At 41.9% G+C, this 15,475-nt stretch overlaps 1 protein-coding gene across 2 annotated transcripts in view; it reads left to right on the forward strand.

Moving 5' to 3' along the window:
- The first annotated feature begins 6,326 nt into the window (after positions 1 to 6,326).
- clip2 (CAP-GLY domain containing linker protein 2) overlaps positions 6,327 to 15,475 on the forward strand; it is a 38,549-nt gene continuing 29,400 nt past the window's right edge. For both annotated transcript variants that reach the window (XM_071915147.2, XM_071915148.2), the window contains exons 1-2: positions 6,327 to 6,659; positions 8,493 to 8,717. In XM_071915147.2, the coding sequence (XP_071771248.1) occupies positions 8,603 to 8,717 (115 nt within the window). In that variant the 5' untranslated portion in view covers positions 6,327 to 6,659; positions 8,493 to 8,602. The remainder of the gene's footprint in view (positions 6,660 to 8,492; positions 8,718 to 15,475) is intronic.

Below are 15,475 nucleotides of genomic sequence, written 5' to 3' on the forward strand. Positions count from 1 at the left end.
TATGGGAAACGGCCAGCGTCTCTGTCATCGTGATTGGTCGGCTGGGAAAAAGCGGTTCACGTCACCCAGCGCTTTTCTGAAAAGTTGAACATTTCTCAACTTTTGAAAGCACTCCGCTCTGACGAAAAAAACGCCGCTGCAGCGCTTTTTGGGAGCGGCCGCCTTTTGTGCGCCTTGCGGCTGCTTCCCATTGCTTTTAATGAGAAAAGGGCGCTGGTGGTTGGGGAAAAAACGCTGTGTGTGAACGCAGCCTTAAGGGTGGAAACACCAGCAATATGTTGAAACATCTTAGGGTAACCATCTAAAGATCTTATTTGTTTTCCAAGTTATATAATTTTAAGAAAAGGAGCATTGTAATTTATTTTAACATGTTCAAATGTTATTAGGCAGACATTCTACACTGTGTTCAGACTCGAGATAATAAAACAGCTGCGTTGACGCTGAAAACCTGTGTAGGCCTACTTTTTTTTTCACACAGAAAATTGATCGGGAATCGATAAGGGAATCAAAGAACCGGATCGATAAGCAGAATCAATAATGGCATTGGTATCAATAAAATCTTATCAATTCCCATCCCTATATAGGGGTTATGCGCAACTGATTTCCGCATTCTGTTAAAACAGACTTACTCGTTTCCGGTTCAGTTCCACTTTACCAATAGCTCATTGTTGTAGCAGCTACATGTGGATATGCCGTTGTTTTATTCACGGTGTCTTTGGGAGCTGTCAAAGATGAGCATTTCCGTGATAGGGTCTGAAATGGCTTATTGCAGGTACACCAAGAGATTTTTTCTGACCGCTAGAGGGAAAGAAACCGCAACACATTTTGTAAACACACACAGCAAAACTACTGGGTTACAGAAGCCCCTTAGGATAAACTGTGAATAAAGGCTAATGGCTAAAATAAACGTACCTACGGAGAAATATCGCTGGTTACCAGTCTCGCTTCGCCAGATTTTTCTCCCACTGAAGGTTACATGTCCCACAATGACAAGTGAAGAGGTAGGTAGCAAGTTTACTACTTGAAAAAGTTTACTCGCTTGCTTCATGGATTCCGCCATTACGAGTTTTTTTTTCAGGAATGGGAGGGGGAGAGCTCTGCTTTCAAACAGCGAGGGAGGAGCTAGTTTTAAAAAAAGGAAAAGCTGCTCGGTCCGAACATGACAACAAACTTTAGAAAAGAGGTGAAAACAGCAACACAGCTGGTCCACGTGTGTGGCTATTTGTTTATATCATTACGTCTCACGGAAATCACCACATAGCGTACGTTAGTTTCAGGATTGGTTACAGGGTCTGAAATGGCAAATTGCAAGTTTAAGCTAGTGCACCATAGAGTGCCTCGCAAGATGTCCAAATCACGACAAAAGACGGACAAAGGCGAGCCAGACTTCTTTGTCTGGACAGATGACGAAGTTGAGCTGCTTTTGAAAGTAACGAACGACTACAAGACTGCCAAAGCCACGGAGAATATAGACTGTTTGACTACCGCCTGAGTGAGATCAATCCCACAACCCCACGTCAGCGTTTTGGAAAAGCCCCGTTTTCCCCGTCCACACTACAACACGAAACCGGTGTTTTCAAATGTATCCACTTTGGAGAGCGTTTTCAGAAAGCTCAGTTTTCGGTGGTCGATAACGCCGTCTTAGTGTGGATGGAGGCCAAAACGGAGAAATAAAGATGCGTTTTCAAATTTAGCCGGATTAGTGTGGACATGGCCTAAGTGGAATATTGCTTTAAATCACATCCGTTACAGAGTACAGATTTTATGGCTCTCCATCAGCATCAGAAACTGGATGCACGTAAATTCGCCAAATGTGGAGCCATTCACAGTGAACGGTCACTCTTGCCTGATATCAGACAGACTTGTCAACTCGTTACACTCCATTTCCATCTTCAGTCTGACATTGCCTCCACTCTAACCGATTTCCGTGGGGGAGGGGGATTCGATTTTCCCTAACCAATAACTAGAGACCAACGTATCCGCCTGAATCTAACGTCATTTTAAGTCGACACTGATGCGAAAAAAACATCTCCCCTTTGAATAAATTCCTTCAAAGCAGAGTGCTGTTCGGATTTCAAAGTAATTGGTACGTTTAATCGATTTAGAACAGCCTCGATAGCAGTGTCTATCTTGTCTACAGCGGTCGCCATTGTTGTTATTACTCCTCCTTGGTTCCGGCGCACAGCTTGACAACAGCTTGACAACAGCGTTAGTCCCGCCCGTGGCGCTGATTGGCTAATCGTTGGTCCCCCCCCCCGGCGCTCATTGGACCGATCATTTTTCAAACGAGAGAAACCGCTGTTTCGTGTCACGATGCCAGACCAGAAGCAGTCAACTCGGTGGAGTGGGTGGATTCAAAGGTCTGGACTAGTGATGGGATTTTTAGTGAGCCAGACCATTTGGCTCAGCTCAGCAATTGATAGTATTCGATTAGCGTCATCACGGTCGCTGCGGCCATATTGTTGACATAGCGCTGCAGCTGTCAACTATAGTGACAGCAGCGCTAATAGGAAGCTAGCCACTGTTAGCGTTATCTCTGTTGTCTATTACCGTTTCTGTTGCGTTAGGATCTATTACAAAATAGCGATGTGTCCTGCATTATACACAGCTGTAGTAATAACAACAATAAAACCCCCGGGGTTAGTTTGTATGCCTCCCTGCTGCGCAGGAGAGATGTGTGGATAGTTAGGAGAAACAGGCTAAACTTTCAGCCAGCTCCTCACAGCAAAGTCTGTTCACCTCATTTTACCACAGGTAACAGTGAACAGTTGTGTGGTGTACCTGCTTCTCCAGCTTCTCCACCTCCTTCTCTGACTTTTATTCCTTATGGCGGATCGCAAACAGGTACACCACACAACTGTTCACTGTTAACTTAATAGCTAAGTTAACATTATTGGCGTTGGATCAATCATGACCAATCAATTTACAAACTCTTCTTCACTTAGCTAACGTTAATGTCTACCTGTGGTAAAATCAGGTGAAGAGACTTAGCTGTGAGGAGCTGGAAGCTGAAAGTTTCACCTGTTTCTCCTAACTATCCACACATCTCTCCTGCGCTGCAGATCCACAGTCTCTCTCCCTTCACGTCTGCGGACAGCAGGGAGGCATACAAACTAACCCCGAAGGTTTTGTTGTTGTTACTACGTAGGACACCATCGCTATTTTGTAATAGATCCTAACGCAACAGAAACGGTAATAAACAATAGAGATAACGCTAACAGTGGCTAGCTTCCTATTAGCGCTGCTGTCACCTAGGCTGTCACTAGTTGACAGCTGCAGAGCTATGTCAACAATATGGCCGCGGCGACCGTGATGACGCTAATCGAATACTATCAATAAGAGCCGGCTCTTTCGGCTCCCAAGCGGCTCTTCATTTAGTACCACTTCTGGCTTTTATAATTCAGCCGAATTTAGCAAGGTTTTGACCTATAATTGGTATGTGTGCACATATATCACTTAAATTATTCAATGTAATTATACTAAACCTTATAATTTCCAGAATACCATAATTTTACATTATGTTTGGTATAAAAACCAAAACAAATTCTACATTCTGCCTTTAGGTTGTCTATGTTATTAAAATGCATCCAAATGCTACTTCGTTTGCGACTGTCACTCATCTAGAGCCGACTCATCACTAGGCTGGACCCAGGCAACGGTCAGTCAGCAAAGAAGAGAAGAGTAATTTGGCTTTACTCTCTTTGTGCACTTTATTTTGTCATTTCAAAATGTTCCAATTAAAAGAATCGAGTTTGAACTCTGTCCTGTCATCCTTTTAGAATTGCATGGAAACATTCTCTTTTCTAACATGTTTGTGCTTTGGATATTCAAGAGTAAGACATTTTTATTATAAAGACTTGGTAAAATACAGAGCAAACTAATTTATATTTTGCGTTAATGACTAAAACGATGTGACAAGCTTATCCTTATGGCAAGGATATTTTCTCAAAACTCATGTCATGTGGAACTGGAAGTAAAGTAAGTATGACTGTGAATGTTACAACCTACTTTCTTTTTGCAGGTTTAGAATGAGATGAATCAGGGAAAGACAGGGATTTCATGCGCTGATGTGCAAAGGAAGTGAAATGCAAACACAAAAAAGAAGGCAGGGCTGAGGATGATAAGACAGATTCATTTTTAAACATCATAATCCATCCCACAGTTACTCAAGCCCAGCAACTTCAACACCTGATACCTCTCAAGCAATCCATGCATAATTCAGAAACAACAGCTATGTTTCCACCCAACTGTGGAATGAATTTTAGGCAAACTTTTGAAATGTCACAAAAAATAAAACGTGGATTAGGGATGATAATACCTATGTCATTATTCAATAAATAAATGTGTTTCCATATCACAGAATTTCTTTATCATTAATTTAATTAGTTTCAAGCAAGTGTAAAAACTTTTTTGTGATATTACTGAGATGAAACTCACTTAGCCAAACAGCTGCTGCCACCAGTGATGGAAACGTAGATTGCAATTGCTGGGACAGAATTGCATATTCTAGCAGTGCAAAGAAATCACACCTCGATGGTAAATTTAAACTATGTCTGCACCAAGATGTTGGAATTGCAGTGTTGTTTAGTTATTCGATTGAGCGCATCTATCGCACAAAATTGTTGCGGTCTACCTTTTGACCACCGGTGGCAGCAGAGAGTGTCTTGCCTCGAAGCCTCATACCGACCTGACGAGGCATCTGGTGGCCATCTTCGATTTCATTTCAGTGGAGATTTTGGGTATATTTGTCTTTAACAAAGTCTAAAAGTTTATCTATGCATAGGAGATGTAGTGTGTGCCATCGCAGTGAAAGTCCACAAGTATTACGGACACCTGTTTGGCAGAGTGAAATTCGACATGTTTTTTTTTCATTATAGACCTCTTATAGGTAGAAATATTAATGGAGCAGCACAGGACCCAGGAGAGGCAACAACCAATACGTGGACCCACAGTGCAACATTATATGGTCAGCCTCAAATGATAAATCCAGCAAGAAGTTGTGTCTTGCCATAATAGCCTACTTTAAAAGTTATGATCACAAAATGGCTTATGTAATGAAAATTGTTCATTATGTTTGAGATTATCTGGCTCCATCTCAACACCTCGAAAAAAAATTCTAGTTTTTTTTTTTGTAATCCATCTCTCTGCCTTGTTTCCCATAGGAAGTAAATGCAGCAGAGGTCTGTAGTTTCGCGGCAGAGCTGTCAAACTGGGCACTCCCTGGAGCAGATAAACTGACCAATCCCAGCGCCTTCAAATTCTACGTAGTGGGTCCACTGACCAATCCGAGCGCTCCGAATTGTAATGTAGGCGACTCTTGCCGAAAAAAGCCGAAGAGAGCCACAATGAGCTGTCGTTGGCCCCACCCACAGGATACTAAGGCAGATAGCAAAAATGACAATATTAGAATGAATTGGCCACGAGTTTTCTATTGGTATTGGGTAATGGTATTGGCCCCTGAAATATGTAAAATTAGGTAGACTGACCGTTTCCCCTAACTTGCCTCCATGGTATATACAGATATGTTAGGTTATGAATTGTTTTGAGAGAAGCAATAAGTGTCTACGCATACAACTGGGGCTGTGTTCTCACCCCGATACGTGTCGTTCTCTCCTATATATTGCGTACGAAACGCCAAACGCCATTCAAAAATCTGTCAGTGTAATGTTGCCTTGCTTATCGACAAAAATATATGCTAGGTAGAACGTGACATATAACCTTTTACGACGCACTAGAAATCACTTTTCAATTCGGCATAGACATAATCCACTAAACAGCACGTAATTTGTATACAAATTTGATTTTTATAATTGGTTCGCCAGATGTTTTTAACATCTTCCATTAAAAATACACCATGGAGGGCGGTAGCGAGCAGTGTGAACCAAGTCTAAAAGTTTGAATTTTATTGAAATTAAGCGCTGCTTGGTGGATTATATTTATGCCGAATTGAAGAGTGGCTTCTACTGATTCAGAAAAGGGTTGAGTCATATTTCATGAGTCATGTATCAATCGCCGATACGCAAGGGCCACATTAAATTGCCAGATTTTTAAATGGAGAGCGTCACGTATAGGAGCTAGCCTGTAGTGTGTTCTCATCTTTTCCCCAGGAGGCTCCGCTTCCTCAGCCCCTTTGTTCAGTCTAGCCGGTGGGTTGAGTCAAAGAGAGGCTGTGCTAGCCTAACAAATCCATACGACTGTGGAAACGACGAGAAAAACGAGAAGAGGCCCAAATATTATTTTGGAAACCAGACCAAGACTGTTATCGCGACCATTTTTCGGAGACCCCGAAAACGGGAAAGTTGGTTTTAAGTGTTGCTGATGCTGCGTTCCTTTCGGGAAGCTGTCTGGACCTGTGTAGCGGTGTTATATTGTACCAAAACACTGACAAAAGTCGGTTATTTCTTGTCATCGATAGCGGCTTTATCATCCTGAAAATGAACCGGCAGGCTAACCGTTAAGCCATCACCAGTCTATTGCTGTCAGTGTGCAGTTGTTGGCATCATCCACTGATCCACACTGACTCTCCCTTTCAGTTTCTGCTCAGCATCCATATTTGCATCCCAGGGAGTGGCAACCACTAACCCCCTTTTCCTGGCAAGAAAATTGAAAGTTTGCCGGTTCTTGGACACCCCTCCGACGCTTTAATTCTACAAAGGAAGGTGAGTATTTTCCTGTAATAATGTACTTTTATATCATTTCAGCTGTGAGGGACTCAGGGTTGAAGTGAAGGGCAGTCTGGACCACGTTGCCGCAGTAGCTACAACAATGGATCAAATTGGCGTTGTGTTACATTTTGTTGAGGTGCGCATTATCCTCCAAAACCATGCATCCTGTCTTCAGTGAAATTAGGTGGCGACTGGAAAATTAATCAGTGTATATGAAGACCATAGCGTAGGCTAGGCTACTGTTTGAAAATCATAGCAGTCGGCACCCCATGGCCCTATTTTTTTTTTTTACTTCAATTGTAACAGGATTTCGATCCTGCTCAATAGGTTTTAATAGGAGTGATAGCTCCAAAATGGAAAATCCCCCCTTATCCATCACCTGAATGTTGGTCGATAATGTGGAAAATGACTCACTAGCTATCCATGAGGCTGCTATCTGGTTGCATTCTCTCCTAATACTCTGTCCAGTCTAAAATCCTTAATCAGACATGTGTTGTTTATTGTACAACATCAGTATAACATGATATCATATTAATGGCCTTTGGGCCATGATTTGTAGGCCATGCTCCACTTGGGCATCGGCCTACATTAGGTCTCAATCATATACTTAATCTATTTAAATAGGCAAATTGACCAAGAAGGAATATATGAAGCAATGGCTTTGAGGAATAATAATAATAATCATCATCATTTAGCTTATTTTGACAAATGTAATACTACTACTACTACTATTACTACGACTACTAATAATAATACATTTAAAAATTACAATGGAAATGTAATTTTTATTGAATAAAAAAGGTAATACAGTGAAAACAGAACTAAATCAAAAACATAACACCATCACCTTTGGTCTCTAGGTGTTGCCCAATGCTACCACAGTCTCTTACTGCTGACTAATGAGAGGCTCCATGGAAGGTGGTTGAGGGTTCAGCGCCCTGCTCATGGGCACTATAGCAGTGTATAGTGTGAGAAAAGTGCTTCTCATTCACTTCGCCCCACCACAAGCCGTGGTTTGGGAATTCAGACCTGCAGATCTGCTCACAAGCCTGCTTCTACCTTCAGGCTACTGTAATGAACAGCCAACACCAACAAATGAGTGTTTTATTTGTAACTGGAAGTCAAAGCCAATACTGTCTAAGGTGTTGTCTCTGTCAATGATGCTCTGATGTCTCCTAGATCATGGGTGTCAACTGGGTAGCGAGTCCGAATATGATCTAATAATCTAAGTCTAATAGTCTAATAATGCAGGGTCCCTACACAAGTCTGGAAAGTCTGGGAAAGAATTTGGAAATTTTCAGGGATTGGTAAATTTGGAAATTGCACAAAAAGTTTGGAAAAGCATGGAAAACTATTGTTGCACTGTCCCGATATACATGCAGCTACACATTTTCTGTGGTCTTACAACCCTGTCATCTCATGTATTATGATAATTGTGATTAACTGTGAAAAATAATCATCTATAGCTACTACTATCATAACAAACACCAAACTCTTCAAATCAAATCACGAAATTAAGGCCTGGAAAAAGTGTGGGATTTTGAAATTGAATTGTGTAGGAACCCAGATAATTTTTCACATTGACCAAATAATAATATCTTGCCTTTCATCAGTCGTTGCTCCACTTGTCCCAAAAATGTTTGTCTATTTTTAAGAAGTTTGGAAGTTTTGGTTGCAAATGACATTAAATGCAGAGCTTAGGGTTTAGTGAATTGAACTGTCCTAGATCCAGCTGTTTCTAGCAGGCATCCCCTAAATCACCTCTCATTCTATAGGTCATGCTATAGCTTAACTGTCCCCCCCATCTCTCCGCACTCATCCCAACAGCTGAACATGGAGAGAGAGAGCCGCCATTCCCACATCTAGTGCCTGATCCGCAAGCCTTCGACACCCGGGGAGAAGCTCTCAGCTCCTGGCCGTCTCCCTGCTACTGTAGAATGAATATGCTCAAGTCCAGTGGACTGAAAATCCCTGGCCGGGGGCCCAAGCATTCCAGCCCAGTGGGAAGAACCTCGGCGGGGGGAACTTCCAGCCCCGTTGTCCCCAAAGACAGTAAGTTACTCCCCCCCTCCCGACCCTGTGGGAAAGAAAAGGGATCTCTGTGTCTTAGTCATTTCCTGTCATCACCGGAAGTGACCAAGACCGTTTATTTGCATTTATAACTGACTAGAACACAGATATATTAGAATACATGCACACGGTTTTCAGACTTGAGTGTTCTTTGCTTGTTTGTTTGCTTGCTAAGTACAAAATGGATGGGTGCCGCGTTCTCTCCATTAAAACTATGTTTATGTATCTAAAGAATATTAAAAACATGGCATTTCAGCCAAGGAAGCTTTCATCAGACTTCATCTAACTTGGCCAAAACATCACATTTTTAATATTCTCTGTCTTTTATATATAAGTACTACTTTTAAAAAGTGACCTTTTAACTAGGATTTGAGGATATCTTCATATGGTCTTTTTAAGGAAACGTATTTTACTGCCTTAGTACGCCCCAGTCTGTGACCATTTTTCTCAAATAACATACAATAATGCAGTAGTGCAAAGCATTACTGCATTGCTGGGAATACAACAATTACAGTTAGGTAAAACAAAGTTCAAGCTAAAGTAGGGCTGGAAAAAACATTTAATAGTAAACTGAAATTAACAGATGGAAAACTAAGCATAAGCTATCATTTCTGCCTGAACTAACAAAATGTTCAAGAGTTATTTTCAGTTTTAGTAATTTAGTCAAAGGACACATAAAATGCCTATTTCAGGAACATTCTGCACAGCTGTGATTATGCAATTACTAAAATTCTGACTGAAATCAAAAGCAACTGAATCAAAAGCAACTGAAAATGGACACTAAAGTAACACAAACAAACCCTGTCTGAAAACGGACGGAAGCTAAAAAGTAATCACAGCTGCTCTCGCCTTTAAACGTAGCCACACTGTTTATCTTTCCCAGTTTTGGATCACATGACAATCCCATCCCCTGGGCTTCAGACCGGCAAGTTAGTTCTGTTTCTGCTAAATTACAGCTCCACTCCCAGCTGAACTGAAGTGAACGGAAGCATAGCCAGCCTTCTTTGGGTGATAGTATGCTTTTGTCATCAGCATTAGTCAGTATTGGAGGTCTTTTATCAGAGGCAGCTAGAACTGTGTCATGGTTCATGTTTACTGTGGAATTCCATCAGAGGGGGGGAAAGGAAAAACAGAGTAGTACTCAGACGAGCCGTTCCAACACAGGAAGTGCTTCATTTGCTGAACGTTACAAAGTTACATTATAATGGCTTTCCTATTTTTGACTATCACAGGAGCAGACCTAAGCAATATAACAATTGAATAAAAGTGTGAACACTTAAAGCTCATGCTTGGCAGTGAAATCTCAGGGTGTTGAAGGATATACTGTAGTGTATTCAAATATATCTTTGTCCAGGTCTGCACAGGAAAAATCCTGTTACATGTTGTGAATGTAAGTTTTTAGATGGGTAGGACCCTTAAAGAGACGCATAATTGAGAGGGCCTTTGCAGTTTTTTCAGCTCACAGAACAATGAGAGTGAATAACATAGGTCATACCATTCACCGCTATGATATAGACAGGGGTTAAAGTGGGCCGGAACGATCCGGAACGGCGTTCCGGCACCTTCGATTAATAAGTAAATAAATCTGATTGGCAGCTTCATACATAATAATGTCAAGCGAGTTCACAGGGTTTCCAACTCTCACGCATTGACCGTGAGACTCACGCAATTGACATTTTTCACACGCTCTCACGCCATAAGTCCATTTTCTCACGCAGTGAAAAATAAATTCATAACTGATAATGTCGCGGCGTGAAAAGAGACACTGACAGCGCACGGACAGACGAGACAGAGCAGCACCGTGCAGCAGCGAGTTATTCAGACCATCTGAATAGCGAGAAATATACACAAATCTATTATATTGTTATTTATTCCCATGCATGGTGCTCAGAGTAATCTCAGTCAGCGGCTCTTCTGCGTCTCTCCCTCTCCTCTCGCGCCGTGCGCACGCAGGCAGGAGTGAGAGTGAGTTACTATGGTTACGGGAAGGCTCTGTGTCTGTCACTCTGAAACTTTCTCGCGATTCCCAATAATAGGTTTTTAGGTTAGTATGCCAATGCAAAATCATGAATGTAAGCACCTCAATGCTGAAATCTAGTAATGTAACATAATTTTACATTTTTGGTTAACACTATACAGGGTTGCTGTTTCTTGACTAAATCCAAGAGGTTAGGTGTTGTAGAAATGCAGGAAATTTGTTTTAAATTACTACTTTTTTTCTGATCCCCCCACCAATTATGTATTTTACCCCAAGTCCAAACTTCCCTATATTTTCAGCTCCATTGCTACTCTAACTAGCAAGAATCTACTCAAGTAATAAGTAGTAGCAAATGAAATCCGTAATGGTGTTTGACAAGATGGGCACTGCCTGTTTTTCTGTGAAAGATCTGCTGAGAGAGTTTATTGAAAACCATGTATAATGCTAACATAATGATTTTTAAACTTCCATAAGCTTATTATTTCCTCATTTTGTTAAAGCTATTAAGCGTTTTGAGAGATAGTGAGCAAAATTGCTTACATTCATCCCTCCAAGCCTTTGTTTGGCCATAGAGAACATTTCTTTCTCTCTGTGGGAAAAGCGAAACAGCTCCAAGTGTAAGTGTTTGGAAATCATCCTGAACTTGTCCATTACCAGCTCCAAATAATTAATCCTTTAATGTTGTCTGCTGGACTAAAGCCTGCCATCCTGGGCTAGTCAGCTGCTAGGTTAGCTGTCACTAAATGACTAGTGCTGATCAAATCAGTGACTTATTTTAGATTGCGCGCGCTGTGGTTTTTACCACTTGAGTGATCAAGCAGACTTTGCATGGCCTAAACAGTTTTGCTGACATCATGGTTCTCCACTTGGGTGACCTGACAAGAAAAATAAAAGATAAACAATCCTGTAATAATGGCTTCAGTGCTGCTCTCTCAGCACCATTGGAAGGAAACTTTCCACGCTCCTATTATCCACAGAGAAATGCCCACAGAGAAGTGCTCCAGCACCCACTTACTAGGGAAAATAACCTCTATTCAATGCAAATCTTGCAGTATGCGCCGTATCATCAATCTACAGTTAACAAATCTTGTAGCTGAGCTCCAGTTTGGCTGTCTTGAGGACGAGTCTGGCCAGCGCTGAGCCTGATACTATCAACGGCTGCAACAGTAAGGCGGTGGCCGCACTGATCCATCAGAAAATGGACAGAATTATTGACGGATAGATTTCTGTCTGTTGGTTTGTTTTGGAACGTCAACATGGTGGGCGAGGCAGAAGTACGGGAAAGTAAAGCTTTGCTCATAATGGTGCTACTTCATAGGAAAAAGAAGAAACAGACTATACAGTATAAATTAAATAAGAAACTGACCTGGAAAATCTACAGTCATCTCAGCGTTATACCAAGCTTTCTCAGTTTTATCTTTATTTTGGTCATACCGTTGTCTCTGTGTTTGGCGCTAACCCTAACCCTAACAAACATAGAAACACCTCTGATTGGCAACAGATGATGATGAATCCGTCTGTCCAGAAAAAGCTAAACTGGGTTGAACTTTTGATCCGTCAAAACGGATGGAAATCTGACGGAGACGGACGCGTCATCAGTCCTGTCCGGACAACAGACAGCTATCATTGAAAATTAATTGAAATGAACGCAGACAGACAGACACAACGGATCAGTGTGGCCGCGGCCTAAGGCTGTGATCACATGGGATGCTTTTTTGAAGGCACCTGTGCCTTTTTTCCCCAGGTGTGGTCGTGGCAGGCGTGCGTCTCCTCCAAACTATGTAAAACAGCCCTTGAAACGGCCGCTATCTAGGTGGAGCTCTAAGACAAGATGACAAAACTGTTCTCCCTAGGAATATATCATATACCCATATCCTCCATTTTGAAATGGACTAACTTTCTCTTGTCCATGATTATTTTCAACAACTTTGTGTTCCATAACTACAAGAATGATGTCACGCTTCTTGCGCCCTTTGAGCTCTTGCTCTGATACAAGTGAACCTCACATCTGTGCTTTCCATCTGAGCAGGAGAATAAAGTGTCCTATCTAAGCACGGCCTAAAGCAGTCACCATCCTATGGGACAGTACTGATGCTTCACTGGGTGGTCAGAGGGAGTGTTTTCCTGCCCTGGATAGTCTTGACACCAACCAGGCCGCCTACTCCAGATCTGGACCCCCTATTTGTTGGACTGTGGTGGTTGTGTGGGGTAAAGGGCCAGAAACTGGCACAATGTATTTTACTCCCAGTAAATTTAAGGAGCAGGTTCAGCCCCTTGAGGATACTGTAGTCAAGGAGGGAGCCTCTTGATGGGTGATCCACCCTCTTGTCGGAGCTATTCCACTGTCTCCTGTGCCCTCAGCACCTTGTTGGAGACATTCAACTCTCTGCATCTGTTGGTCACTCCAGCATTTACTGCTTCCTGCATGCCTGGACTTCCTGGACTTCCTGGACTTCAAACGCAAATTTCCATCAATCCTCACCAGCTGTTGGAAGGGAACAGTTATTTAATTTTTTCATTTTTTTGGCATTTTTGCTTTATTGGATAGTTGGAGAGAGACAGGAAAGGTGAGAGAGGAGGATGGCAAATTTGACAAAGGTCCCAGGCTGGAATCAAACCCAGGGCATCAAGGGTACATGGTATGCACCTGAGACAACAAAGCCACTAGGATACCCCCAAAGGGTACAATGACATTGAAGCACAACAGTCTGAAGTTATGAAGGTGGACTTCAAATTTCTCCTCAACCTATTATTAGATACAGGGAAGAGTATGGTGATAGTAGGTCCCCTTCCCACTGGTAGACAGGATTTTGGGAGATGGTCTTGCCTGTTCTCTCCATAGCACGACTGCTGGACGACCGCTGCACCATTGGAATTCCATATATCAATAACTCTGACCTATTTTGGGAGTGCCCAGCCTTTTTTTTAGCAAGATGGCCTCCACCCCAGAAAGACAGGCTCTCAAATGCTCACCAAAAACATCCCAAAATTGCTTGTGACAGGATAGCAGTGCACGCTCAAATTGGGTAACCCCTGCCAATTCAAATAACTTTCTTAATTGGTGAAGATGTTTTCAGTCCTTTGTATGTACCCTAGTTGTCGTACCTATATACAGTATTAACCCAACAGTGATGTCCATAGTCACTCATGTCAAAATTGGTTTACTGAATGTTAGACCCCTCAACAATAAATTGTTTATTTGCAGAGAGTTTAGTACCTTGACATTTTTCCGCTGACCGAAAATAGCTTAAATATACTAATTTTTACCCCATTTAACAAAACCTGGCACCCATTCACTTCTTTACTTGCTCACATCTAGGCCATCACTGTGAGGTCGGAGTAGCTTACAAGGATATCCTTTAGTGTAACCCCTATATGTATAATATGATATTACCCTGAAACGTAGTACATTCGAAAACAACAAATTTATCAAAAGTCCAAAACACTAATCCTTTCAGGCTGAGTCAGTGTTAGTCAGCCCTGCACAGCTGCCACCGCTGGCTACACACAACCTCTGCCGAAGACCAAAACACATTATCGGCCATGACAAACCGATAAGCCCCGTTTAAAACAAAATGAACACATCAGGCAGAGAAGAGGATTTTCATCATGGAAAAAGAGATGAACATAAATAACCAGAGCAAATGAGGACAGAGTATAAAAGACAAGAAAGAGGTGTATGTAACCAAAGTAGGGAGAGATGGGGGGAGATAACGAGGGGGGTGGGGGGTGGGAAGGGGGGTTGGGGGGTGGGAGGAAGCAGCGAGGAGCTGTGGAGGTTTCATTGTGCGGAGCTGATGAATAGTGGGATTCAGATGGTGGTGGGAGGTGGCCAGGCACAATAGTGAAAGTAAGGGCTGTGTTTCCAGTCTTCCTCCTTCTGCCAAGGATCCTTTTACCCTCACTCTTCTGTTGCCCGAGCAACCCAGATCATGGGTTAGCTCAATTCTTTAACCAATACACTGGTCTGCTGGCCGGGGTCAGATTTTGCATTGGTGGCTCCAGTGTTCCCCTAACAAAAATCACATGGTTACTAAACTGGTTACACTAAAATCATTACTCATATAATCTTCCTATAGGGACTTAAAGTGTGTCTGTAGTGTGTAATTAGTGAGTAACCTTTTTATACTTTATGATGTTATCTCCTATGGTATCACTATATTATGATATTCCTGTAGAGACTTACAGTTTTGTATATATTTGTACAGCATCATTCTAAAATTTACTACAAGATTACTATAGTTCATTATCATTAAGGTTTGTGTGGACTCGCGGTGTTGGGCACAATCCATTGACATCATGTGCAACAACCACAAACATACACACATACTGAAACACATGAACACGTGAATGTGCACAAACTTGTGCCCGCACAAATGCATTACTTCATACGTAGCATCATGCACATGATTCCTGTCATTTGGTTTATTTAAACAAAGATGACAACAAGGAACACAAATGTAAAAAAAATAGGAGGTCACATTCCACAAAACAGGAAGACAGTGATTACTGTGATGGTAATAAGTTAGTATGGTGATGAAATCTGTTTGACAATGTGATAAAATCTGGATATAAAATCTCCTTTTTTGTTTTTTTATTGTCACCTCTTTAAAGCTTTGAAATATATCTTAATCAAGGGTCAAGGGCCATCAGGCACTTGTGTATAAAGTCTTTCATCATAAAACTGCTTTTCCCCGCTACAGGACTGAAAATCTAGTGTCTAAGGGCGTTTCCACACCTGGTTCGTTTAGAACCATTATTT

Source organism: Centroberyx gerrardi, chromosome 11, assembly GCF_048128805.1.
Source record: "Centroberyx gerrardi isolate f3 chromosome 11, fCenGer3.hap1.cur.20231027, whole genome shotgun sequence".
Taxonomy (NCBI): domain Eukaryota; kingdom Metazoa; phylum Chordata; class Actinopteri; order Beryciformes; family Berycidae; genus Centroberyx; species Centroberyx gerrardi.